Consider the following 27,800-nt stretch of genomic DNA (forward strand, 5'->3'; position numbering starts at 1 on the left):
TTTCACTGTTGATGCTGAGGGAGGGGTCACTCAGAATGTTGTGTGCGGGTAGGGTCAGTCGGGTCAGGGTCGTGTGCCTTCGCGGAGACAAACCCCCGCAAAACGGTTAATCATTATTGCTGTATGATTAATTGTTAATCGGAGGTCAGATGGGCGGGTGTCCGGCGAGCGCGGTCACTCAGCAGAGAGCAGATCTGCTCAGGATGAAGGCGCTGGCGGTCCTACCCCTCCTGCTCGGGCTCGGCTGGCCCGGCTTTGCCAAAGTAGACGATTTCGACAACTGCCCCGAGTTCTTCCTGGGGTCGGTGCAGATCTGGAAGAACAGATACCGGCACATCTGCCAGACTTACAGCGGGAACGTGAAGATGTTCGCCACCCTGTACAGCACGGACCACCGCATTCCTTTGTTCTCCGCTTACAAGTATCAGGATGACCTCGGCGTTCCTCGCCCCTCTCTCGTATGGAAGATCGAACCCCAGGCAAGTCAGTCTAACCTCCTCCCTCTTCCTCTTTCGGGACGCTCGGCCCCGCTGGTCGCTCACGTTGCGATCGGGTACAGACGCTGGCACGCCAGAGCACGGTCCCAGCAGCTGAAGTCAGACCAGAGCAGGTTCGCCGAATTCACAGAGCACACTGACCGCCTGGCCCAGCCTTTGCTACACAGATCCGTACCGTATGTCCCTAGTTTGAAAGCACCGATTCAATGCCTGTTAACGGTTCCTTGATACAAGCAGGAAGAGATTAAATTGAGGCCAGACAATTTGCAGAGCTAGGGAAATTAATCCATAAGAGCACAAGACAAGTCACAAACGAGAGGAGGCCATTCGGGCTGTTTAGCCTGTTTTATTGTTAGTAACTCATTGAACCGAGGATCTTATCCAGCTGTGTCTTAAAAGAAAGTTAGGGTATCGGCTTCAGCAATATGACTGGGCAGCTTGCTTCACACTTCCACCATCCTTTATGTAAGGAGTAGCCTCTTGTTCTCAAATACGAGAAATAAGTACTATAGTTTCCAGTTTTGCCCTCAGACTAAAAGTTCATGTTTCACTATTGATTTGAGTTGACTTTGTCACTGTATTTGAGGATTTTGAATTTGCGTATCAGGGCCCCTCTTAGTCCTCTTTGTTCAGCAGAAAAGAGACTTGACTGTGGGACACTCCCTTCAGACTAAAGAGGCTCAGTTCCTTCAGCCTGTCAGTGTGGAACACTCCCTTCAGACTAAAGAGACTCAGTTTCTTCGGCCTGTCAGTGTGGGACACTCCCTTCAGACTAAAGAGACTCAGTTCCTTTGGCCTGTCAGTGTTGGACACTCCCTTCAGACTAAAGAGACTCAGTTCCTTCCGTCTGTCAGTGTGGGACACTCCCTTCAGACTAAAGAGGCTCAGTTCCTTCAGCCTGTCAGTGTGGGACACTCCCTTCAGATTAAAGAGACTCAGTTCCTTTGGCCTGTCAGTGTAAGACACTCCCTTCAGACTAAAGAGACTTAGTTCCTTCAGTCTGTCAGTGTGGGACACTCCCTTCAGACTAAAGAGATTTCGTTCCTTCAGTCTGTCAGTGTGGGACACTCCCTTCAGATTAAAGAGACTTAGTTCCTTCAGTCTGTCAGTGTGGGACACTCCCTTCAGACTAAAGAGACTCAGTTCCTTCAGCCTGTTAGTGTGGGACACTCCCTTCAGACTAAAGAGACTCAGTTCCTTCGGCCTGTCAGTATGGGACACTCCCTTCAGACTAAAGAGGCACATGGGACGTTCTGGTCTGGTTTCTCCTCTATGGAGAGATTCCAGAGATGTCTGTTATCTCGATAACGTGCTCTGCTCCTGTGCCCGACAGCTTGTCAAAAACACCTATGGAGGTGACATGATGACTGTCACAGAGCTGAGGCAGCATGACCAGAATCTCGACAAGAAGGACGTGGAGAAGTCCCAGGCCGTGAACGAGGACTACGACGGCTCATTCTACGTGAAGGGCCACCTGGCCCCTGTGTGCCACCGGGCCAGCAAGCAGGACAAGGAGTGCACCTTCACGCTGACCAACGCCGTGCCCCAGCACCCGGGGTTCAACTCGTACTCCTGGAGGGACAGGGAGGTTAAGGTGAAGGAGTACATCAAAAAGCACTGCTTGCCTGTCAACCAGCAAGTTGACGCCTACCTGATGGCCGGAGCCGTGCCGGGGAGCAGCTCGATCAAACGCTTCGCCACCAATGGCATGGTCCTCTCAGACAGCACCTGCCCGAGACGGATCCCCAAGGAGGGCTATGAGGAAGGGTGGCTGATCTACGACAGTGTCACCAAAACCCAGCTGATCGTGGACAGGCAGGAGAAGCCTTTGTCTGGAGGTAAGCTGGTGGCCGTGGCGAGGAACGAGGATGGCAGGGTCATCCACAAGGACGGCCGCCTGTGGTTCTGGTCCAAGATCTGGGACCTCGGGCAGGGACAAGATTTCACGAAAATGTCCTCTGGGGTCAACATTCCCAAGTACCTGTGGGGCGCCTTCTGCTGCAGAATAACGGTGGCCGGCAAGACAGATTGGTTTTCCAAGGCCCACGTGGGCGACAACGACGAAGATGGAGACGTGACGGAGCTGAGCGTGGCCGAGCTCGAGAAGAAGCTCGCGAAAGATTATAACTTGCAGCCATTCACCATTTTTGATGGGAAATGCAAAGACCTGCAGAGCTCGATCTATCAATACCAGTCCGCAGCTTCAGCAGCCAAGAAGCAAAAGGTGGGATAGGGGGGGCCGGAGAAGGGTGCTGACACGCCGACACCCCAAAACCCCAAAATCCTGACAAGAACCCCTGCAAAAAACAGTCTGGAGTGTAACCGGAGCCCACAATTGGCGAGAGTTATACTGCACCAAATACATTTGTATCAATACAAGAGGCCTATACTCTACTGTACCTAAATATTATATTATACTACAGTATATATATAAAACACATGATAACCGGGCTACACTGTACAATACACGACACACTATAGGAGGTGTTAACAAGGCTACGCTGTACACTACACAGACGTACTATATAACACATGATGGTTGTCAGCTTGCTGGTCGATGTGTTCCGTTCTGTTTTCACAGCGAGCGAGTTGTCAGAGAAGCACTGGGAAATAAATCAATAAAGAGAAAGTCATGAAAATGTGTTTGGTTTGAGAAACACGTCCTTTTGTTTTTGTTTCCTTGTCTGAATCTGTACTTGGAATCCCAGGTGGTGAAATGAGTGACTGTGGCTCAGCCCGCTGCATCGCAATGCTGAAGGGGGGGAGCATGACCTCTGACCTTGAGAGTTTGGGCTGCTGCTGGAATTGGTTTCTGAAACTCACTTCCTGGAGGGCCTGGCTAACAGATAACCTCATTTTATTTCTAAATTAGACATTAAAAAAATCTCATTAAAGTACAGTTACCTAAAAATCACTCCAGAGCCTATTACTCCAGAGTCACACCTGGGCAAAACCTTATCTGACTCACACTTGTATCCAAAGCAATTCCTGTTTGCAGCTGTTCGTAAAGCTGGGTATGTACCCTGAGCAGAGTACATTGTTCAAGGGTGTGATTGCAGTGTTTCACATGGGATTTGAACCCACAACCTTCTAGCAATCCATCAGACACCCTGTGTCCATTTGTCTGATAAATATCTAACGTGTGATTGACACTGTACACACATGAGCTTGCAGCTGGTAAAGTCCAGATTAATCTGCTGAGCAATGGGAGTCTGAAGTCATTCCTTAAAGAATCTGATACTGGATACAAAGCTGTTTGTGAATTAACTTCGCTCATGAGAATGTATCTACCCACCCATTTTCTAAACCACTCTGACCAGTACAGATGTGGGGGCTCTGGAGCCTAAGCTGGCAAGCAATGGGTGAAGGGCAAGATACACCCAGGATGGGACGCCAGTCTATGGCAGGGCACACACAGGCACAGACGCACAATCTCACACCAGGGCCAGTTCACTTGGAAGCCAATTAGCCCACCAGTATGTCTTTGGACAGTGGGAGGAAACTTGAGCACCCGAAGGAAATCCGAGTGAACAGGGGAAGAACATACAAACCACACAGACAGCACCCCAGGAAATAGGCCCAGGGCCCCCAGCACCGTGAGGCAGCGATGCTCACCGCTGTGCCGCCCCTGAGGAGAATCTAGCAGTTTTAATTCCCAGCAGGTTGGGTGGAGAAGCAGAAACTGTCGCCCTGGTGGCTCCAGGTGTATCGTGCCTGATTCAAGGGAGAGCTGAAGATGTGTTTAGTCATTTTGTGATACCTACCTTTGCCCATAGGCCTAATCTGATTTCATCATCTCAGACCCCTCTCACCCAGCTCATAATATCTTAAGCTTCTCCCTCCTGGAAAACGTTTCAAATCCTTACTCTCAAGGACTGCCCGCTTCAGCTTCAGCCTCTTTCCTACTGCCCTGCGAGCTCTGAATTCACATTGAACTCTGAATTCCATTGAATAATTATGCTGCTCCATGAAGAGTTGTTTACATATGTATGTGACAATGTTTGTCTGTCTTCTGTCCTGTTTAAATTTGTACTGTATATGTTGTATGTATGTCTCATCTGTGTTCCTGCTCTACCAAAAGCAGATTCCACCAACTATTCTTGTGTGGCAATAAAGAATAAAGTAAAGGTGATGCCTAGTATCAGGCCAATGCGGGGTCTCAGTGAAACGGAGTCTCACACAGTGAGCACATGGCCCCTGCGTTCCCTGGACAGGAAGTCAGTCCACTACAGGGCCGAACACAACGCAGGAGCCAATTTAGAGATGCCAATGGGCAATTAACATCAGTTAAGACCGGTTGTCTTTTAAGGAAACAGAAGTACTTGAAATAAACCCACTTAGTGAAAGACCATGTAAACACTCCACACAGACAGGTGCCCGACCCAGAATCGAACCTGGGACCCATGATCTGTGAGCCAGGAGTGCCAGCTGTCCCACATCACATGTAAGTGTAGCAGCCATAGCAGTGAAGTAAAAACAAAGAGCCCTGCTTTCATAGCTGATCTCACAGCCTGTTACAGAGTCAGTCACGGGAGGACAAGAGCTTGCTGGCTTTCATTCGGAAAGTTCATGCGCTGACAGGTGACAGGTGCTGCTGTTGCTTCTTTCCCACAGGGGACGAACGTGGCGCCACTTAAACTGACGTGTTGCTCTTATGAGGAGGGTCAGCAGCTCAGCGTCACAGGACAGTGGGCGGGGTACGTTGACACATGTCGATACAACCCCTGCACCCACCAATCACCATGCGACTCTTACAGTGCACTCCCCCCCCCCACATCACTCCCCAGTTCTCATCTTAACAACATACGATGTTTGCCAATTAATCCGAGAATCTCATCCAGCTGTTTCTTGAAAGTATTCAGAGTATTGACTACGAGAACATGGCTGCAGTTTGTTAATCACTCCCACCACCCCTTGTATAAAGAAGAGCTTCCTGTCCTGCATGGAGGATTTCATCCAGCCGTTTCTTGAAAGACGTTAGAATATTGACGCAAGAACACAGCTAGGCAGCTTGTTATCCACTTCCACCACCTTTTGTTTAAAGACGTGACTCCCACCTCCATGGTTGTTTCACATTGTGATATGTAGCTCATGCATCACCGGTGCTTCTAAAGATATCCTGTGGGAATTGATCATCCTCAACCTGCAATACTCTGTAATTAAATTGATTGCGTTGCCTGAGCGCTGCTTCTATATGGCTCCAACTCGGCTTCATGATGAGAACATCAGGGCCCCGACGAAGAGCTTAATGGGCTTGGAAAGCGATAAACGAAATCAGAGAGAGCAGTTTCTTCCCTCACGACCCCGCTTCACCTAAGCAAACGCCAAACCTGCTGACTAATAACGAGCCGAGGCCGCAGGAAGGTATGAATCTGCGTTCTCCGAGCAGCACTTAACCCCGCACACGCCGCGTCAGGGCCCTTCAGAGACACCGCCCTGCAGTTCACTGCCGGACCACCAGGGAAATAAGACCTACTTTCGCTCACTCTGCATACCGTCTGTGCCAGTTCATTTCTTATTCTGTATTTCTTCTTCAAAGTTGTAACTGTTAAGATCTCCTCACAAAAGAATGAACATAATTCACACTCTGCATCCTGCACAGAGCAGTGCAACTGCTGGTACCTGCATGCACATACCTGTATAGTGGACCAACACTTGTAGATTCACACCTGTGTACACACACTGTACCTGTATATTCATAACTGTATACACATGCCTGAATATTCACACCTATATAAAACACCTGATTCACCTAATACCACACCTCTATTCACACATACCTGGAGTACAAACTCTTATTGGAGACTCTGTATATATACACACACACCTGGAGTACAGACTCTTATTGGAGACTGTGTATACACACACACACACCTGGAGTACAGACTCTTATTGGAGACACTGTATATACACACACACCTGGAGTACAGACTCTTATTGGAGACTGTGTATACACACACACACACCTGGAGTACAGACTCTTATTGGAGACACTGTATATACACACAAACCTGGAGTACAGACTCTTATTGGAGACTGTATACATATACACACACACACCTGGAGTACAGACTCTTATTGGAGACTCTGTATATACACACACACAGCTGGAGTACAGACTCTTATTGGAGACACTGTATACACACACACACCTGGAGTACAGACTCTTATTGGAGACTCTGTATATACACACACACACCCGGAGTACAGACTCTTATTGGAGACTCTGTATACACACACACCTGGAGTACAGACTCTTATTGGAGACTCTGTATATATACACACACACCTGGAGTACAGACACTTATTGGAGACTCTGTATATATACACACACCTGGAGTACAGACTCTTATTGGAGACTCTGTATATATATATACACACACACCTGGAGTACAGACTCTTATTGGAGACTCTGTATATATACACACACACCTGGAGTACAGACTCTTATTGGAGACTCTGTATATATACACACACCTGGAGTACAGACTCTTATTGGAGACTCTGTATATATATACACACACACCTGGAGTACAGACTCTTATTGGAGACTCTGTATATATACACACACCTGGAGTACAGACTCTTATTGGAGACTATTTACACACACAGACACATCTCTTGTTGGCAATGTTGTGTATTCACAGCTGGCATTAAGGAATGATTTCAGCTAAGTGTAAAAACAACAAGACAGCAATGATAAAAATGCACCTGCAGGACAGCGGGTTCAGGCAGTAATGATCACAGTGCTGGCGCAGGCGGCAGGAGGCCTGGGCCCCAGAGACGGGCCGCGCCGGCGTTTCTGCAGGAGCCTCACATGAGGGCGCACCCCCACGAGCTCTTCTTCTTGACCGTGGTGGCCCAGCGCAGCCAGCCCAGCCGCTCCGCGGTGTAGGGGGGGTACCGCAGAGTGTTGATCCTCTCCAGCCCCCAGCCCCGCAGCATGCAGCCCCGGTTGTGGGAGAAGGTCTCGAACCCCCAGCGGCCATGATACCGGCCCATCCCACTGGAGCCTAACACACAGGGAGAGGACTGCTATAGTACTGCACACTGCACACTGCACAGAGAGAGAGGGGTTAATACAGTACAGACACACTGACTGGACACTACAGGACATTAACACTGCACTGAGAGAGAGGGGTTAATACAGTCCAGACACACTGACTGGACACTCCAGTACATTAACACTGCACTGAGAGAGAGGGGTTAATACAGTCCAGACACACTGACTGGACACTACAGGACATTAACACTGCACTGAGAGAGAGGGGTTAATACAGTCCAGACACACTGACTGGACACTACAGGACATTAACACTGCACTGAGAGAGAGGGGTTAATACAGCACAGATATTTCAAGCCTATTTCTTGAATTTACATGAACAGATCTTTTAACTTTTCATGCATGTTTTCAGTACAGTTGATTTAGAAGTGGACAGCAGCCGAAACCTGCAATGGATCTGCACACTGGGGAGCGTGTCTAACCTCCCCTGAGAAAGAGAGGCGAATGCAGAAGCAGGCTTACCGATTCCACCGAAGGGCAGGCTAGGTAGGGACATATGGACCATACCATCGTTGGAGCAGAACCCCCCACTAGTGGTATGCTCCAGCACTGTATTAACCACCTTAGAGAAGAGGGGACAGAAGATTCAAAGCAATTATATAAACAGCTAGAACTGTAACAATAGCAGTAACAGAAATATTTAATGTACGAGCAAGAAAGACATTTTTGACTTGTCTACTTCACCATTTGTGCCAATTGAGAAAAATAGGCAGCCTAGAGTCCTGATCGTACAGCTGGGTGTTTGAGCTGAGCTACCTAGGACTAAGATTACTGATGCAGAAGCTGTATACTACCCAGGATTTGAACCCTGAACCCTCTGGTCCACAGACCAGGCCTGACCAGTGAGCACTGCACTGTGACCATTGACTACTTCACCATGGTGCTGCCCACAGGAAGCACTCTGAGCTATACCAGTTTACTGTGCAGGAGCCTAGGCCTGACACAGAAGATCACAGGGCAGAGTTACACCCCGGACAGGATGCCAGTCCATCACGGGGCACACATAGACACAGTCAGACACACACACACTCACACTACTGCCAGTTTTCCCAGATGCCAGTTAACCTATTGTCATGTTTTTCGACTTTGGGAGAAAACCAGAGCACCCAGTTGAAATGCATGCAAATACAAGGAAAAATATACAACATACAAACTCCGCACAGACAGTATATGTCCTGTAGTGTCCAGTCAGTGTGTCTGGACTGTATTAACCCCTCTCTCTCTGTGCAGTGTTAATGTCCTGGAGTGTCCAGTCAGTGTGTCTGGACTGTATTAACCCCTCTCTCTCAGGGCAGTGTTAATGTCCTGGAGTGTCCGGTCAGTGTGTCTGGACTGTATTAACCCCTCTCTCTCAGGGCAGTGTTAATGTCCTGGAGTGTCCAGTCAGTGTGTCTGGACTGTATTAACCCCTCTCTCTCAGGGCAATGTTAATGTCCTGTAGTGTCCAGTCAGTGTGTCTGGACTGTATTAACCCCTCTCTCTCAGTGCAGTGTTAATGTACTGTAGTGTCCAGTCAGTGTGTCTGGACTGTATTAACCCCTCTCTCTCAGTGCAGTGTTAATGTCCTGTAGTGTCCAGTCAGTGTGTCTGGACTGTATTAACCCCTCTCTCTCAGTGCAGTGTTAATGTCCTGTAGTGTCCGGTCAGTGTGTCTGGACTGTATTAACCCCTCTCTCTCAGTGCAGTGTTAATACAGTGTAACACTGTAATACAGTATTGTAATAGAGTACAGTGTTAATGTGTTCACTACTGTCTCTAACCTTATTGTCATCAGAGAAGACATAGAGAGCCAGGGGTGCCTCTCTGCGATTGATGAAGGAAATGCCTTCTTCCAGAGTGTCGACAGTGAGGATAGGCAAGATGGGGCCAAATATCTCCTCTTCCATCAGGGGATCCGTCTCCTTCACATCAACAACCACTGTGGGGGCTGGAGAGGGATGGGAGTGACTTTAACACATCATGCAAGGCTGGTAAGGCAATCCACACAGAAAATCCACTCTCCCTCTCCTGTACCCACAGGAGAGAAATAGGTTAGAGAGACATCCCGTCTCTCACCTCTCTCCCTCTCCTCCCATCTCTCACCTCTCTCCCTCTCCTCCCGTGTCTTACCTATGTACCTCACCTCTGTACCTCTCCTCCCCCCTCTTACCTCTGTACCTCTCCTCCTGCCTCTGACCTCTCTACCTCTCCTCCCGCCTCTGACCTCTCTACCTCTCCTCCCGCCTCTGACCTCTCTACCTCTCCTCCTGTCTCTTACCTCTCTCCCTCTCCTCCCGTCTCTTACCTCTCTCCCTCTCCTCCCGTCTCTTACCTCTGTACCTCTACTCCCGTCTCCTACCTCTCTCCCTCTCCTCCCGTCTCCTACCTCTCTCCCTCTCCTCCCGTCTCTTACCTCTGTACCTCTACTCCTGTCTCCCTCTCCTCCCATCTCTGACCTCTCTCCCTCTCCTCCCATCTCTTACCTCTCTCCCTCTCCTCCCGTCTCTGACCTCTCTTCCTCTCCTCCCGTCTCTGACCTCTCTCCCTCTCCTCCCGTCTCTGACCTCTCTCCCTCTCCTCCCATCTCTTACCTATGTACCTCTCCTCCTGCTGGCTGCCCCCTCCGATCTCCACCTTGCCCTGGCTCTGCCTCAGCAGCCGGGTCAGTCTGGTCCAGTGTCTGTCCGTCACGATCCGCCCGTAATCCTGGGAGTCCTGCGGCTGTGGGCTGTAGAACAGCTCCAGGGCTTTCCGGAGGGCCGGCAGGAGGGCGTCCTTCATCTGCGGGGTGCAGAGGACGTAATCGGGAGCCACGCAGCTCTGCCCAGCGTTGAAGAACTTGGCCCAGGCCAGGCGCTTGGCGGCCGCGGGGACGTCCACCTGGCCGAAGATCAGACAGGGGCTCTTCCCGCCCAGCTCCAGCGTGACAGGGGTGAGGTGCTCTGAGGCCGCCTGCAGGATCAGCCTGGCCACCGCCTGGGACCCTGAGAGACGTAGGAATAATAATCCTGACACCTGTACAGCGCTGTTCTGCTCACTCCACTCAGAGCGCTTTACAGGTAATGGGGATCCCCTCCACCACCCCTTTACAGGTAATGGGGATCCCCTCCACCACCAGTGTGCAGGACCACCTGGATGATGGTCCAGTCTGCTCACACACACCAGCTCTCAGTGGGGAGGAGAGCAGAGTGATGAAGCCAGTTCAGAGATGGGGATTATTAGGAGGCCATGATGAGTAAAGACCAGGGGAAAATTTGGTCAGGACACCGGGGTAACATCCCTACTCTTTTCTACAAACACCCTGGGATTTTTACTGACCACAGGGAGTCAGGACCACAGTTTTATGTATCATCTGAAAGATGGCACCTTTTTGCAGTATAGTGTCCTTATCACTATACTGTGGTATTAGGACCCACATAGACTGTAGGGTGAGCGCCCCCTACTGGCCCCACTAACACCTCTTCCAGCAGCAGCCTTAGCTTTCCCAGGAGTCTCCCCTCCAGGTACTGACCAGGCTCTCTCCTGCTGAGCTCCAGGGGGCTGCCAGCTGGGAGCTGCAGGGTGACAGAGCTGCTGGCATGGAAGAGGGGCAGTGATCTTCCAAAATGCCCAGTTATTCATGACAGCAGACAACAGCCTGCTGCCAGGCTCAGGGGAGGTTCACCTGTATAGAAGATGTGGTTGAATCTGTTCTCCAGCAAGGTCTTAGTCTCCTCTGCTCCTCCACACACCACGGCATAGCAGTCCTGTCAGGAAAACACACTCAGCTCAACTGCGCCATCTGGTGGAGCTGCCGAAATGTGAGAGAGGTGACAAACAGGGACCAAACACAAACTCAGACAGACAGAGACACACACTGATACGCAGACACAGCCAGGACCCCGGCCACACAGAGACAAGACAGCCAGGACCCCGGCCACACAGACAGACAGAACTCAAACCACACAAACAGGACTGAGAAAGACAGACAGACCCAGACTACACAACTACACAAGGTACCTGATCCAGATATTTAGGGATGAGATCAGCCAGAAGTTTCTCGGTAGCTTGACTGACTTCTGAGGGCTTGAGGACAGCACAGTTCCCTGAGAGAATAAAATGAACTCATCTTGGTGATGATGACAATTATATAGTGTCCAAGTGCGCCCCCTTGACTCCATCTGGGGAACTACAGTGCACAATATTATTCTTCTAATAATGATCAAGTGATTAATGATGATGATGGTGATATCAGTAATGTTGATGATGACAATGAAGATGGTGATGAAGATCACAACAACGACAATGAAACTGCTAATAAGGGTGAAGTTGAAGATAGTGATATTAGTTATGAAGAGATGGTGGCGATAATGATGAAGGCCCCAGTCTCATGCACGCGTGCAGCACAGACACTAGGGGGAGCTCCTGAGGCACCATACCTGCAGCAATGGCAGACACCAGGGGCAACAGAATGAGCTGGAGGGGGTAATTCCAGGCCCCGATGATCAGAACCACCCCGAGGGGCTCCTTGCGAATGAAACAATCGTCGAACTTGGTGGCCTGAAACGAGAAAAGAAAGGGGGGGTGGTGCAGGAGTTAAAGCAGTATGAAGACAGACAGGAACCCACAGCGTCTGGTTCCAGCTGGAAACACCAGGGGGCGCCACAGCAGATACAGGTCACACAGCTCTGATGGTCTAAAACTAGACACCACAGGAGCCCTCTCTGCAGGGCCTGATTCTGCAGCTGGTGAAGACAGCTTACACGGGGCCTGCAGGGCTTGGTTTCTGCACAGAATCATACCTGAAAAGCTGGGAAAAACACATTGGTCCAATTAAGTCAATAACAAGCTTAGCCTCCAAAACCCTTACTTCATATCCTTGATATAAAAGATTTTTAAAAACCTGTTGGACTCACGGACCTGGGGACTTGTTTGTCTACTCCAGATATACTCACTCCTGCTGGACTCTGGTCCTCAGGGACTGAAGCTGTGTGCCTGTATTTCTACTCCAGAAATACTCACTCCTGCTGGACTCTGGAGCTCAGGGACTGGAGTTGTGCACCTCTGTGTCTACTCCAGAGATACTCACTCCTGCTGGACTCTGCTCCTCAGGGACTGGAGCTGTGCACCTGTGTGTCTACTACAGAGATACTCACTCCTGCTGGACTCTGGAGCTCAGGGACTGGAGTTGTGCACCTCTGTGTCTACTCCAGAGATACTCACTCCTGCTGGACTCTGCTCCTCAGGGACTGGAGCTGTGCACCTGTGTGTCTACTACAGAGATACTCACTCCTGCTGGACTCTGGTCCTCAGGGACTGGAGCTGTACACCTGTGCGTCTACTCCAGAGATACTCACTCCTGCTGGACTGTACACAACAAAGAGAATCGTCTCAGCTCACCAGGTTCTTATCCACGTACTCTGGCTGCATCCAGGCTCTAAAGTTATTGATTGTGTAGTTCGCTTCATTCAGAACCATGTCTAACTCTGACAGCACGGCCTCAAACATGGGCTGGAGACAGAAAGATTGACGAGAATTAATATACTACAGACACACTGACTGGACACTACAGGACATTAACACTGCACTGAGAGAGAGGGGTTAATACAGTACAGACACACTGACTGGACACTACAGGACATTAACACTGCACTGAGAGAGAGGGGTTAATACAGTCCAGACAATACATACAGTACCTTTTTCTAAATGATTACATCACCTTACACTAATAGGCAAGTAAACAATCTCTCAGAAGGATTATGGGAACAGTTCAATGTCTAAGTTCTGACATTTAAAAAAACTTTCAGAACTTCCCATTTCGGTATAGAAAAATGGCTGAACCCCTTTTCATCATCACAGCTTTTCATAATCATCGAAGTGCCCTGCAGTGACTGATCCTATGTGTGCTGTAAATGACATAAAACTGCACGATCTTTGTCAATTCACTTCCGAGACTGACGTTCCGGCCGGCCACAGTGTCCACTACCTTGCTGAGGTCCTGGTGCAGGGCCTCCAGGATGGCCTTCTCATTATCAGTAATGAGCTGGACCAAGGCCATCAGCTGAGACAGCCGGAACTCTTCCGGGCGAGTCTTCCCCGACAGGAACGAGGAACGCAATCGTTCTAACACTTCCCGATGACTGTCCATGATCACCCTGGCCAGAGAGAGAGGGGTTAATACAGTCCAGACACACTGACTGGACACTCCAGTACATTAACACTGCACTGAGAGAGAGGGGTTAATACAGTCCAGACACACTGACTGGACACTACAGGACATTAACACTGCACTGAGAGAGAGGGGTTAATACAGTCCAGACACACTGACTGGGCACTACAGGACATTAACACTGCACTGAGAGAGAGGGGTTAATACAGTCCAGACACACTGACTGGACACTACAGTACATTAACACTGCACTGAGAGAGAGGGGTTAATACAGTACATGTTCATCATCATAGAACCAAGAAACATCAAATGGCAAACAATTTACACTGCAGTTCTCAAAAACGCACCTCACTGCCTCCCATCCCTCATTACAGCACAATCCCACCCAGCCCTGCCAGATAATTTGTTCTGGTCCTGTACTCTGGCATGTACAATTAAGGGTAATATAATGATAATAATAAACTTTATTTTATATAGCGCCTTTAAAGGTGGCTTCTCAAAGCGCTTTACAGGATGACAATAACAATAAATAAGAAGAATACACAATTAAGACACAATTACAATATACAATACAACAATACAACAATTCCAATAGAGGAGACCGTGGAAGGTGGTACTAAGAAGAGCAGAGGGGTGAAGAGTGGAACCAGTTCAGTAAAGGCTCTTCTGAAGAAGAGGGTTTTGAGTCTGGATTTGAAGGAGTTTAGAGAAGGTGACTCTCTGATATCCTTGGGCAAAGAGTTCCAGAGCTTGGGGGCATAACAGGAGAAGGCCCTGTCACCCATACAATGTAGACGGGCTTGGGGGACAGTAAGGAGGGCAGAATTTGAAGAGCGGAGGTTGCGAGGTGGGGAGTAGGGCGATAATAGTTCAGACAGGTACTGAGGTGCCAAGCCATGCAGAGCCTTATAGGTGAGCATGAGGATTTTAAAGTCTACACGGAATTTGACCGGAAGCCAGTGCAAGGACTCCAGGATAGGAGTAATGTGAACACTTGCACTAGACCTGGTCAGGATTCTGGCTGCTGAATTTTGGACATACTGCAGTTTGTTCAATGTAGATTTAGATACCCCAGCGAGTAGAGCATTACAGTAGTCAATTCGAGAGAATACAAATGTGTTGATCAGCTTTTCAGCCACAGTTAATGATAGCATATGATAGGGCGTAGTGTGGTGATATTTCCGAGGTGAAAAAACATGTTTTGACAATATGCTGCACATGTGGGTCGAATGTTAAGCCAGAATCAAATAGAACCCCAAGGTTTTTCAATTTTGATTGAAGTTCAAGTACAGAGCCATCTACAGACAGGGTTACAGGACTGGCTTTACGAAGTTGATGGGGGGTGCCAATAAGCATGACTTCAGTCTTGTCGCAGTTAAGATGAAGGAAGTTTTGAGTCATCCAAATTTTTATGTCAGAAATGCAATTAGATAGAATAGAGACAGCCACATCAGTGTCGGGTTTGGTATGGATGTGTATTTGAGTATCGTCAGCATAAAAATGAAAGCTGAGGCCATGTGATCTTAAAAGCTGACCAAGTGGGAACATGTAAATGCTGAAGAGCAAGGGGCCCAGCATTGAGCCCTGAGGAACACCAGACTTAACAAGACCAATTTCAGACCTGTACCCATTGAGAGAGACAAAGTGACAGCGATCAGTGAGGTAAGATTTAAACCATTTGAGGGCAGTGTCAGAGACTCCAAACACAGTCTCGAGACGAGAAAGTAAGATGTCATGGTCAACAGTGTCAAAGGCAACACTGAGATCAAGAAGGATGAGTATGGAAAGAGAACCAGAATCAGAAGCTATTAGAAGATCGTTGGTGACTTTGACTAGGGCGGTTTCTGTGCTGTGAAGTTGACGGAAGCCAGATTGGAGGGGTTCGAAAAGGTTGTTTGTCGCGAGGTGGTCATGTCACTGAAGTGTGACAGCACGTTCTAGAATTTTAGAGAGAAAGGGTAAGTTGGAGATGGGGCGAAAGTTGTTAAGATTGTCAAGAGCCATGTTAGGCTTTTTTGGCACGGGGGTAATGGCAGCAGTTTTGAGGACCGTTGGTACAACGCCAGTGCTCATGGATTCATGTATAATATTGAGGACAATGGGACAGAGAGAAGAGAAACAGGACTGGAATAAAGTGGTAGGAATGGGATCTAAAATAGATGTGGTGGGTTTCATGCGTGTAACTAGTTTGTTGAGGGATGCTGAGTCAAGAAGAGAGAAGCTGGAGAGAAGGGAACCAGAGAAGTTGGATGAGGAGGGAGGAGGTATGGAAATGATATCCGTAGTGGAGAGAATGTGATGCCGGATGTTGTCAATCTTAGAACTAAAGAAATCTAAGAATGTGTTGCACAGCTGTGATGAGGCAGGTAATGTGGTGGGGCAGTTTGGCTTGAGCAGTCTGTTGATGGTGGAGAAAAGATGTCTGGGGTTGTTTTGGTGATTTTCAATGATGTGAGAGAAGCAGGTGGATCTAGCAGACTCTATAGTAACCTGATATTCAGAGAAGTAATCTCTCCAAGCCTGATAATGTACATGTAGGCCGGAAAGACGCCACCTACGCTCAAGTTTGCGAGAGGCTGCCTTCATGGATCGCAGATGGTCGTTGTACCAGGGGGCAGGGCGAGAGAAGGAGATGGTTCGAGTTTTTAAGGGAGCAAAGGTGTCGAGGGTAGATAAAAGAGCACTGTCAAGTAACTGTATTTTGTCCTCTAGAGGGTCAGAGGAAGAGAAACAGGATAAGGAGGACAGAGCAGAATTTGCAAACCTTGGGTGATCAATTGATCGCCAGTTGTGGAATTTTACAGAGCGTGGGGAGGAGGTGTTAGAAACAGGTAATTCCAGATTGAAAAGAATAGCTAAGTGCTCAGAGAGGCCTAGATCAAGGGGAGAGCAGTGGGAGACACAGGAGGCATTTGCAATAATTAAATCTAGGGTGTGTCCTTTGTTACGTGTAGGGGTACAGACAAACTGAGTAAGATCAAAGCATCCCAATAGAGAAAGGAAGTCTTTAGCCAGACTGGAAGAGGTTGAATCGATGTGTATATTAAAGTCTCCTAGAATAACGATCCTTTTAAACTTAAGGCATAAGAATGAGAGAAAATCAGCAAACTCACCTAAGAAGACTCCACTGGGTTTGGGTGGTCTCTAAACTGTGGCAATAATAGTAGATTGGGGGATAGAAACATTTAAAACAAGACACTCAAAAGAAGAGGGAGGAGGTATAGTAATAAGACTGAAGAAAAGGTTGTAAATAACAGTGATGCCCCCGCCTCTGCCTGAAAGACGCGGAAGGTCAAACAAACCATATCCAGGAGGAACTAGTTGGTTGAACAGGAGTCCATCGTTTTGTTTGTGCCAGGTTTCGGTTAAGCACAGAAGGTCCAGTTTTTTTTCATTGATAGTCACATAAGAGAAGAGCCTTGCTGTTAATGGAGCGGCTGTTGAGTAGCGCTGATCTGGCCAGTCTCGGGGATTCAGAGGGAAGCGGAGTGCGCTCCAGGTGTGGTAGTGAGAGGAGATTTCTGAGGTCGGCGCCGGTACGTGATGGACTTACAGACGTGTGCCGAAAGGCAGGGATAGAGACTCCGCTGGCAGACGAACGAAAAAAAAAAACGGCGTCCTGTGCTGCAATGGATATAGCGACTCGGTCGTAAAATCCCAGTAAAACGGCAGTAATCGAATGTGTCTTTCACCAGGTAGTAGCTTTGTTTTAGTTGAAGAAGTTGCAGTGCAGTGCACCTCAGAGACATGATCGATGAATCGAGACGGGAAGGAAATCCAGAGAAGGCGGTAGCAAGTGGTGAAGGTCTTCAGTTGAGCAAGTTCACGATGCAAGTGGAAGTCACAGTTGTGAATTTGTAGCGTGGAACGGTTAACGTGAAGCGGATGAAAATAGATAAATTAGAAATCAGTGTCATCGAGAAGAAAAAGGAAAAAAAACCATAAATAAGTAGATAAAAATGAAAAACTGGTGAGAGGAGCGGCAGCCAAACGCGCCAGCGTTCCCTCTCGACCGGAATCAAGGGTAGAAGGCACTTCTTTACACAAAGGGTAGTGGGAGTATGGAACAAATTGTGCAGCCATGTTTTTTAAAGCTAACACCTCAGCTTCTTTTAAGAAAAGTCTGGATGAGATTCTCCAGTCAGGATAGGAGACGCACACACAGAGTGCCGGAGCGCAGGGAGGAAGGTCACCAGACAACCAGGACAGCTTAGGACCACAGAGCTTTGAGTGGAGTATCCAGAAAAGCGCCGTCTATGTGTAAGTTATTATTATTATTATTATTATTATTATTATTGTGTATCCTAACTGCACTGCGCTCCTCTGTCTCTCTTTCAACCGATCGTCACGGCTCTGGTGCTTCCGGCGCAAACTAAGGCAACAGCCAACAGCCAACCCAGAGCCGCCTGAGCTGAGCTGCTGCACTGGGAACAAAAGCACTGTCTGTGCGGGCGGTCCGGCTGCTGTTGCAACACAGTGAAATCCAGTACTTCTCCCTAAGTATTGCCACATTCACGGAGCGCATCTGCCGCATGACTTCAAGTCTGGGCACATCTCAAACACTCAGCAAGCTGTGGACGTTGTAAAAGTACGCAGGCAGAGGTGGGACTTCACTTTATTTACCGTCCGGCTTGAACTTAAAAACTGTAAAATAGGAACCAAATTGTTTAAATACATAGATACACTTACAAACAACACGTAATCACGGTACTGTTTTGGCAAACTAACCTGTTAGCGCTCCTCCGCTTCAGTAACGCTCGGGCAGAACTTCGGCAGGTGCACTGCTCGGCGTTGCTATGGAGACCTCGGACCCGAACCAGACCTGGCTGTCTGGCGGCGATGCCGCCGGCGTGCGGTAAGCGGGACTCCTCGCCGAGCTGCCCGCGGAAACACCGAGAAACCCGCACCCCGCTCTCCCGGACTCCAGCCCCACCGAGCAGCCGTGAGCCAGCGCTGACGCCCCAGCCAGTAGCCCAGCCCTGGCTCAGCAGGAAGAGCGAGACACGGCGCCGGGGTTTCCGGGTGTCTCTCTAGCGCTGCGAGTGGACAGAGAGGGGACGCCAGGGCCTGGGCTCTTACTGTTTCTGCAGGTAAGCGGCCCTTCTGGTCTTTTTGCCACAGGATCTTTACCGACAAGGCCGGCCCTGGGTATAGGGCGCCTCCCCCTCAATGTGCAACACAACAGATTTATTTCAATCTGTTCCAATGTGAGCGAAAACATTTTTTCTTTCTGTTGCTGCTGGGGATCACCCTAACGGAAGCCCGGTCAAAACAGAAAAGAAGACCAAATCATAACCGAGCACTTCGTGTTTCTGAAGCGCGGGAGAAGCGAATCTCAAAACAGAGGTGCGCCAAATCAAGCCATTGCAATAATGCACAGTATGCATAATGATTTGTATTTGATTTGGTTTTGAGTCTGCAGAATCGTTTGCATTTCATTTGGTTTCGAGTCAGATCCATGTAACTAGCGAAATGTAGAACGGTAACACATTTTCAAACTAGACATATAAATTGTTTCTACCAGAAGTTTCATGGGGGAAATTCCCCCCTGCAATTGTACAAATGCCATGTGGCTCGCCTGGCTAAAAATCGAACGAAAGCGTGAAAGCAGCCGTACAAAACAAAGACTGTTGAGCGAGTGTACGGAATCGCCATTAAACCGCTTTGTTTTCCTCGCGGTTTCTCCTGTACACGGGGTCATTGTGAGATCTCATTTAGCATTTATTTCTGTAGTTCCTTTCTACAGAGGTTTCAGTGCTGTACTTTTAAAGCTATACCTTTGAAGTAACACAGAGCCTGTTTATCATTACTTTATTTTGTTGTTTTGTATCATTACTTTTTATTGTTATTAATGCTTCTTTTTAAAATGTGTTCCTTATGTTCTTGTTTATAAGTTATTACATGTTCTTTAAAGCTGGTTAATAAAAGTGTTCTAGTTATATCATTCATTTATTTAATGGTTCTAAGTAGTAAAATACTGTTGTGTTGGGAGCTGATAATAGTGTTTGTGAAAACCATGATCTGAAGGGGCCCCCAAAAACTAGGGCTGGCTCTGTATACAGATACGGTAACAAAACACAGAGCCATTTACTTACAGCAACAGCACAGACAGCACTCGGGCTCTACTTGTTGGTAGAGCCCGAGTCAGCTCTAACAAAGAGCTTCAGCTGTCCAAGTCTGAATTCCTGACATTTTTTCAGACATGCCTGTGTTATTATGAAGAGTGTAAGTTCCAAAGAGCTGGAGCAAGCAGCCAGTACTGTCCCCAGGCAAGGAGACTATAGGGGTGTGTAGTAGATGGTGTCTTTCACATGTTGACCCCAGGGTCCTGACTGCTAGTCATTACAGACCCAGGACACTTTGAAAGAGCAGGGAGTTAACAAATCTCTGCAGTGGAGCCGCTGGTGCAGGAGGGGGCTGTGTGTCTGTAGGTGGGGCCGCTGGTGCAGGAGGGGGCTGTGTGTCTCCCAGGTGGGGTGCAGGAGGGGGCTGTGTGTCTCCCAGGTGGGGCCGCTGGTGCAGGAGAGTTATTGGTGTTATCAAGTAGAGCCATTGCTCCTTTAACATAAGGTAATGCAGGAGGCAGGGATCTCTGAGGGTTGACTTCTGCAATTTCCCTCACGGGATCAATAAAGTATCTATCTATCTAAGCAGGGAGTTCAGTCCTGTGCCTGGGAAAGAGTGAGATAGTACTGGGAGACCCAGGCTGTGAGATAGCAGGGTGCAGGTGTTTCTGGGTGGACACGGATTAGCCAGAGAAGGTCAGAGGTCAGGCCAGAGCCGCTTGACGCAAGTCTGACCTCCTAATTCAGGTGTGTGCAGAGATTCAGCTAGAGAGGTGAAGTGCAGAACTAGCAGAAATCTTGAGCTCTGCAGCAGCTCCAGCGTGCTGGAGATCTGTCAGTCTGGAGAATGTGTTCGGGGCAGTAATGCGTCTGACAGCAGCCTAGGGGGGCTGAAAGCCGGTTAAACTGCCTTTGCAAGAGTTTTGCTTCGTACATAAGAAGATCTTCTATATTCCTGCGTCCAAAGAATCATTTCCCCCACTTCAATTAGTTTTAGTTAATTTGTTGAAAACTATTTTCTTCTCTCGTGGTCCTGGGGGTCAGAAGTACTTTATGGCTGCAGTTGTTTAAGACTGTAGCAAACCAGCATCTCGGCTCGGTCTGTTTGCAGCTTGTTCAGTAGGTTGTCTGTGCGTGGTATTTTTATCTAAAATAATCCAGTCACAAGTGGGAATTTCAATACATCAAGTACTGTGTGAAGGCATTACTTACTATAACATTACTGCAATTATAGCAGTTCAGAAACATGAGGGCAGAGAAGACAGCCCCCCCCCCCAAGAGAGAAACTGGTGTCCTTCAGCCATGTTGGCTCTGACTCAGAAGTCTGATGTAGAGCCTGAATGGCTGCCCTGGTACACTCATATATAACAACTGAACATACTGTAGGACAACTGCCACTGTGGTATATGAGGGAAGGAGCTGTTTCATTCTCAATGCAGAAGAGTCAAACAAAGGAGAATTGTGCCAGATCAGACAAACGATAAATATAGAGATATACAGTATACTACGTTTATTTCTGATAGATGATTATTTTTTGTAAGTATAAAAGATCGCAACAGGCCAGTAATGGAAAATAAAGTTAAAACTACATAAGCTGGCGAGAAGAGCATTTCCAAGACGAGGGTGTCTGCAGGCATAAGGGTGAAGAAGCAGATTGATATTGTAGCGGCCAGGCGTATTATCACACTTGGAATGACGCATGATTAATGATGTCTAATCATCTTTCTGTTGCCATGACCAGGCCACTCAGGGCTATGTGTAAAAGCAGAGGGATGCGGCTCAGTAGAGGACTGTTTGAGAAGAAAGAACACCCTAAGAGCGGTGGCACTGTGGCTGAGGATTTGTGCTGGTGGCCAGAAGGTTGCCGGTTCAAATCCTGTGGCCGGCAGAGGAATCCTACTCCGTTGGACCCCTGAGCAAGGCCCTTAACCCCAGCTGCTCCAGGGGCGCTGTACAATAGCTGACCCTGCGCTCTGACCCCCAGCTTCTCTCTGTGTGTCTATGTCTGATGGAGAGCAAGCTGGGGTATGCGAAAAGACAAATTCCTAATACAAGAAATTGTATATGGCTAATGAAGTGATCTTATCTTATCTTATCTTAGAGTATGTGACGCAGTTGGACTCCATTGAGCCTGCGACCCCCTTCTGCCCGAGACAGGGGTCAGAGGTCACTGTCCATCATGCAGTGGATGATCTTCCAGTGGGGATCCCGCAGGTTGGGTAACAGGACAATACCTCATAACATCCCAGCCAGTCAACCAGTATGTAGTGATGGTGTATTTTCAAAGCGAGCACCCAACACATTTCATCAGTTACCTCACTCATCTTCTCTCTCCGACTGAGCTGGCCCTCTGACTTTACGAACCACATGACTGCGAGCAGCCCGAGTCGGTACTTCAACGTTTCTCCAAGTCTCCACACTGAGAGAGTGAGTCGGTAAAGTGCAGAATCCTGCCCAAGATAATCTTTCTGCAACAGATGAAATCTTGTGTTCATGAACCCACTGTGATTTTCTCCTGATCGTAGAAATAACACTCCTTATTAAGACTCCTTTTGTCGACATCCTGAATATCCAGGTATAGTCAGTAAAAGCTATAGCCTGGATGAGCCTCCATTCCCCCTGTCTCACTTGCAGCCAGATCCACGCAGCAGACAACTGTGCACAGACTGTTTCAAAGACTGAAGTTCAGCGGTGCTAACTTCTGGCAGGGCTGTGCAGAAACGTTAGGCACTGCTCTCCTCCCTTCTTTCTGCACTGGGAGACTCCCGGGACACAGAGAAAGCAGCTGCCAAGCACCGTCTTCTCAGCGGGAAGTCTGAACTCATCTAGGATGTTTTGCCAATGGAACTTTGAGTAGGAAATTTCTTTATTTTCATTATAATCCTCAAGAGTTGAACTGTTATTCCCAACAGGTTTCATTGTTTAATTCACGCTTGCAAGAACAGAAGCATGATTTAACTATATGAGACTGATAAAACTAATATGTTACAGTTAACATATTAAACTCTGAAACTACTAACTCTGAATGATCAGCCTTTCATATCACAGAAGATCATTTCACAAGTTTCCTCTTAAACATAAGAAGTTTGTTGTTTGTTATGTTTTGGTTTAATATCAATAAATTGTATGTAGTATATTTAGACTCTGTGTTCAAGACTGTAAACTTTTATTTCCTAACAGTCATCAAAGCACTCTCGCAATTTATTGTTCCAATTTCTAATTGTTACAGTAAAATAAAACGTTTTGCATCGTTACAATATTTCACATTGTACTTTATTTCCATGATTTAAAAAACAAAACTAGTAAAGCAATAGTTCATAGTACAGTATATAGTAAAAACATAATATTCAATTCTCTTATGGCTCCCTAATGGTTTTAGTTAAAATAAAACAATAAAAGATATATATGTGAATGGTACACAAATGCCTATCACTGCATGTGAGCAAAGAGTTAGGGGTGTCTGGTTATGTGGCATCACCTCTTGACTGCTGCTAGGCTGTGACGCACCATCACACTGGGTGAAAGAGCTCAGGAAATCATAAGAACTGTTAGAAACAAGAGAAGGCCATTCAGTTCACCCAGTCTGTTTTGTTAATTAAGGCACGGATCTCATCTATCTTTACAAAGCCAGGGTATCGGCTTCAACAATGGCTGGGCAGCTTGTTCCACACTCCCACCACCCTTTGTGTAAAGAAGTACCTCTTGTCCTGAGATCTCATCCAGCTGTTTGTTGAAAGATACCAGGGTATTGGCTTTAACAACAAGGCTGGGCAGCCTGTTCCACACTCCCACCACCTTTTGTGTAGAGAAGTGCTTGCTCAGTCAGTCAGTCGTGCGGTTGAGGCCGATACCCTGGCTTCGTTTGTCAGGCTGGGAGGGTTAACAGGCTGGGACCTTGGTCTCTTGTTTTTTTATTTTGACTGTTTCTATTCTAATAATAACCTGAAATAGCTGCTCACTGGTAGGGTTGACATTTCTCTACTGTGGTTTTTCTTCACCAAAAAATTATATCTCACACCAACACACACAACTTAAGGGGGAAAAGAGTTTCGAAAGAGCGAGTAATCTATGTGTGATCTTGGGTTCCAGGAGTTCTCTTCTTCGTTTCAAAGGTGTCTGAGTGAAAGGGGTGATGGTGCTCTTGTCCTGGTACTTTCAGCAGGATCGTATGTGTGTATGTGTGAGCAGTGCAACTTTCCCTTGTTAGTTTAATACTGCATTGGGTGGTTTTAGGTTGTACTGGTGTCATGCAGTTTGTCACTCTGCCTGGTGTTGCTTCCTCTTCCTGGCCTCTCTGCGGCAGTGCAGGTACACGTTGATGGGATGAATGAAAGCCAGCATGCTCAGGCCGATCAGAGCCACATTGACCTGGAACCACAGAGTGAGAAGGAAATGGAAGAGCTACTGTAAAATATTATACATTACGGTATAACACGCAGTAGTACTGCACAATACAGTGAAGAGCACAGTGAGTACTTGTTTGTACTGTTTAGTTCAGTAGTATATGGTACAGAACAGTGTGCACTGAAGCACAGTGTAGTAGACTACAGAGCAGTGTAGTCTAGTACCCTCCAGCGCAGAGAAAACAGCGCTGTATGCTAAGTAATAATAATTCCTGACACTTATATAGCACATTTTCTGGACACTCTACTCAAAGCACTTTATAGCTAATGGGGATCCCCTCCTGGATGGTGCTGCAGTCTGCTCCCCACACACCACCTCCAAGTGTGGAGTTTAGCAGAGTGATGAAGCCAGTTCAGAGATGGGGATTATTAGGAGGCCATTGTAGTGTAGTACAGACTAGTGTAGTCTAGTACCATCCGTCCCACAGGAAACAGCCCTCTGTGTGCACAGTGTAGTAGAGTACAGAGCAGTGTAGTCAGTGTGGTCTACTCCACTCACATAAAGGGGGTCCCCCTGAAGGTACCCCTTCACCAGGGCAAAGCAAGGGTACTGCAACAGAGAGACGATCGCCGACAGTGACATCACCAGACCGTAGAGCTTCCCGAAATGTCCCGGGGGGAAACTGGAAAGAGAGAGGTGAGAGGTTACTCAGTTACCACATGTGGGATGCTGGACATATCCAGACAGCCAGACCCTTCCAGACCTCCTGACAGCGAGCCAGCCCAGGTATCTCTGAAACTCGACCAGGGAATACCTCTCGACTTCGAGCAAACTCAGTGATAGATCTTCTTCAGATGCCACATTTGAAATGCAGTAACGTACCTCTGGGTGTGCAAGTAGGTCTGACTGCACCCCTACACAGGGCCTGATTAGCCTGTCCTCTGACTCTGTGCACTTCCACGTACGAGGACCTGTGAAATATCTCTCCCCCCCCAAAGAAAGCCTTTGTGAATTGTATGTACATATTTTAGCTGCCCCATTTAATGGCTCTGACTGCTTATTTTACAAAAATGTAAAAGAACACTAACTCACTCCCACTGTGGGTGTGTCTGATAGTGTCAGTCCCAATGTGGGCATGTTAGATATAGTGCCATTCCCACTATGGGCGTGTCTGATACAGTGTCACTCATCCTTGTGGGCGTGTCTGATACAGTGTCACTCACTCTTGTGGGCGTGTCTGATACAGTGTCACTCACCCTTGTGGGCGTGTCCGATAGTGTCACTCATCCTTGTGGGCGTGTCTGATACAGTGTCACTCCCACTGTGGGCGTGTCTGATACAGTGTCACTCACCCCTTGTGGGCGTGTCTGATACAGTGTCACTCATCCTTGTGGGCGTGTCTGATACAGTGTCACTCCCACTGTGGGCGTGTCTGATACAGTGTCACTCACCCCTTGTGGGCGTGTCTGATACAGTGTCACTCACCCCTTGTGGGCGTGTCTGATACAGTGTCACTCCCACTGTGGGCGTGTCTGATACAGTGTCACTCCCACTGTGGGCGTGTCTGATAAAGAGTCAGTCACCCTTGTGGGCGTGTCTGATACAGTGTCACTCACCCCTTGTGGGCGTGTCTGATACAGTGTCACTCCCACTGTGGGCGTGTCTGATACAGTGTCACTCCCACTGTGGGCGTGTCTGATACACTGTCACTCACCCCTTGTGGGCGTGTATAATAAAATGCCATTCCCACTGTGGGAACCTTTCTTAACCTTTCCGGTTCCTTCACTACAGGAATGTCACACGGTGTCCCGCAGCAGCTCGGAAGGCTGATTGTACTGCAGTGTTACTGGTTGGGGAGGGAGCTCTTTCTCTCCCTCTTTCACTGAGGTATTATTCTTCCCCCTGGTCTTTTCCCCCTGTGCTACACAGATGTGCTCCACTTGATCCCCAGTACTTCAGTTCCCTCTGTACTGGTGGGGCACCCCGGAAGTTGTGCCCGTCTCAGCTCAGCTCGGGGGTTGCGAAAGCAGCTGTGTTTGCAACATTTTCACTAAATAGCTGCCCCCCGTAACTTGCCGGCTCTGCAAAGGAAGGTTCTAGACACTCGATCCGATTTCAACTCAGCCCACACTGCACTCCTCGCCCTCGGCCCGGCGGGCTTGAAGGAGAGTTGGTCACAAAACGGGCACCGCCCGCGCTCTGCCCCCGTTTTGAATGATAACGGTCCGATGTTTCCACACCGCACCGGACCGCCGAGACCGACGGAGCGGCGGCGCGGCCCGTTCACTCACGCGACGGCGATGAAGGCGGCGTTCCCGCCGTACAGGAAGGAGCGGTTGACGACCTGCAGGATGAAGGTGAGGTACTGCAGGGGCAGCAGGGGGATGGAGGCGCACAGGGAGAACAGCAGGCACTGCAGCGCCGTCAGGGCGAGCGACAGGACGGCCGAGTGCAGGTCAGCCTCCCGCTCCGGCCGGCCTGCGGTGGTAAAGATCGAAAAAACAGCCTCAGGGGAACTGCGATAAAAACTTGCGAGGCATCACTGTGAACAGTGGAGTGACTCTAATTTGTCTCTTCACTCGTAGTTTGCATGTTACTGTGCTTAGTGCAAACTCATAAGTTAAAAACTGATTTTTATAGACAGTTTTTGTTTTACCAAGATGCTAACTAAACACCGCTTTCGAGTGCGAAACCTGTCCTGAACTAATTTTCCTGATTTCTGACAGTCCTTTTCTGGGGAAGTTTTTAAAAAGCAGTCCGGTCTTGGATCACCTTGCTACAAGACGGCCCTTCAAGAAACGTGTTACCAGACGGCCCGACCCGGGGCAGGGCTGTCTGCCGGCTGTCCCTCACCCTGAGTGCCGGACTTTGGCGCCCTCTTGTGGCGGTCCATGATCATGCCGTTCCAGGGAGCGCACAGCACCCCGCAGAGCTGGGTGAAGGCGAAGGCGTTGGTGTAGCGACTCACTGACAGAGAGAGGGATTAATATCGTTAGTAACAGTGAGGGAACACTCTGACTGACTAGTGGACCGTTTTTAACCTCTAAACCAGATGATGTCTTGCCTAAAACCTAAAATATTTGTGAAAGATTTAATACAAACACAGTGTGTGTGTAGTTACCCAGTGTAGGATCATTCTGGGCCAGACGGGTCAGCATGGGGTTGAGGGTGCCGATGAAGAGATAGTGTCGCAGCTGCATCACGGAGATCCAGGTCAGGTGCCACAGGAAGAAGAAAGAGAAAACACAGCTCCTGAAACTGGGCTCGTCTAGAGATAGGGCAGAGAGAGAAGGGTTAATACAGTCCAGACACACTGACTGGACACTACAGGACATTAACACTGCACTGAGAGAGAGGGGTTAATACAGTCCAGACACACTGACTGGACACTACAGGACATTAACACTGCACTGAGAGAGAGGGGTTAATACAGACCAGACACACTGACTGGACACTACAGGACATTAACACTGCACTGAGAGAGAGGGGTTAATACAGTACAGACACACTGACTGGACACTACAGGACATTAACACTGCACTGAGATAGAGGGGTTAATACAGTCCAGACACACTGACTGGACACTACAGTACATTAACACTGCACTGAGAGAGAGGGGTTAATACAGTCCAGACACACTGACTGGACACTACAGGACATTAACACTGCACTGAGAGAGAGGGGTTAATAAAGTCCAGACACAC

The 27,800-nt window shown here is 48.3% G+C and overlaps 3 protein-coding genes and 1 long non-coding RNA gene across 9 annotated transcripts in view; 2 read left to right on the plus strand and 2 right to left on the minus strand.

The window, feature by feature from the left end:
- Nucleotides 1-203: 203 nt before the first annotated feature.
- LOC148832619 (endonuclease domain-containing 1 protein-like) lies at nt 204-3,129 on the plus strand. The gene is made up of 2 exons (XM_088918131.1): nt 204-479; nt 1,831-3,129. The coding sequence occupies exons 1-2, from the start codon at nt 204-206 to the stop codon at nt 2,728-2,730; spliced, it is 1,176 nt and encodes a 391-aa protein (XP_088774257.1). The 3' UTR covers nt 2,731-3,129.
- A 3,989-nt stretch (nt 3,130-7,118) lies between these two features.
- On the minus strand, nt 7,119-18,686 carry aldh3b1 (aldehyde dehydrogenase 3 family, member B1). Of its 3 annotated transcripts, none has more exons than XM_088919776.1 (10): nt 18,416-18,686; nt 13,505-13,673; nt 12,919-13,029; nt 11,958-12,078; nt 11,539-11,624; nt 11,204-11,285; nt 10,131-10,523; nt 9,321-9,487; nt 8,023-8,122; nt 7,119-7,510 (listed from the first exon to the last, which is right to left on the minus strand). In XM_088919776.1, exons 2-10 carry the CDS (start codon nt 13,664-13,666, stop codon nt 7,311-7,313), a joined length of 1,422 nt encoding a protein of 473 aa, XP_088775902.1. In that variant the 5' UTR covers nt 13,667-13,673; nt 18,416-18,686; the 3' UTR covers nt 7,119-7,310. The 3 variants fall into 3 exon arrangements, with proteins under 3 accessions (XP_088775902.1, XP_088775901.1, XP_088775903.1); XM_088919777.1 differs by having other exon boundaries at nt 7,479-7,554; XM_088919775.1 differs by lacking the exon at nt 8,023-8,122.
- Nucleotides 18,439-23,006, plus strand: LOC148832621 (uncharacterized). Its single transcript, XR_016091282.1, has 2 exons — nt 18,439-18,777; nt 21,854-23,006. It is a non-coding gene; the product is annotated as an uncharacterized LOC148832621 (long non-coding RNA).
- The window catches only part of slc43a3a (solute carrier family 43 member 3a), a 38,673-nt gene continuing 33,879 nt past the window's right edge, over nt 23,007-27,800 (minus strand). For all 4 annotated transcript variants that reach the window (XM_088919780.1, XM_088919778.1, XM_088919779.1 and 1 more), the window contains 5 exons: nt 27,218-27,364; nt 26,950-27,063; nt 26,388-26,574; nt 24,655-24,778; nt 23,007-24,120 (listed from right to left, as the gene is read on the minus strand). In XM_088919780.1, the coding sequence (XP_088775906.1) occupies nt 24,010-24,120; nt 24,655-24,778; nt 26,388-26,574; nt 26,950-27,063; nt 27,218-27,364 (683 nt within the window). In that variant the 3' untranslated portion in view covers nt 23,007-24,009. The remainder of the gene's footprint in view (nt 24,121-24,654; nt 24,779-26,387; nt 26,575-26,949; nt 27,064-27,217; nt 27,365-27,800) is intronic.

The sequence above is a fragment of the Atractosteus spatula genome, chromosome 6 (genome assembly GCF_055471065.1).
Source record: "Atractosteus spatula isolate fAtrSpa1 chromosome 6, fAtrSpa1.hap1, whole genome shotgun sequence".
NCBI classification, from domain to species: Eukaryota; Metazoa; Chordata; class Actinopteri; order Semionotiformes; family Lepisosteidae; genus Atractosteus; species Atractosteus spatula.

What these genes read in the sequence shown, in the direction of transcription:
- aldh3b1 (XM_088919775.1), bottom strand. Translation starts at nt 13,666, where the DNA reads ATGGACAGTCATCGGGAAGTGTTAGAACGATTGCGTTCCTCGTTCCTG. An exon ending in CAACCACATCTTCTATACAG is followed by an intron (nt 10,524 to 11,203) that starts GTGAACCTCCCC and finishes TACGTCTCTCAG; the next exon opens with GGTCCCAGGCGGTGGCCAGG. An exon ending in TCTTCTCTGATGACAATAAG is followed by an intron (nt 7,511 to 9,320) that starts GTTAGAGACAGT and finishes CCTGTGTGTTAG; the next exon opens with GCTCCAGTGGGATGGGCCGG.
- LOC148832619 (XM_088918131.1), top strand. Translation starts at nt 204, where the DNA reads ATGAAGGCGCTGGCGGTCCTACCCCTCCTGCTCGGGCTCGGCTGGCCC. An exon ending in TATGGAAGATCGAACCCCAG is followed by an intron (nt 480 to 1,830) that starts GCAAGTCAGTCT and finishes TGTGCCCGACAG; the next exon opens with CTTGTCAAAAACACCTATGG.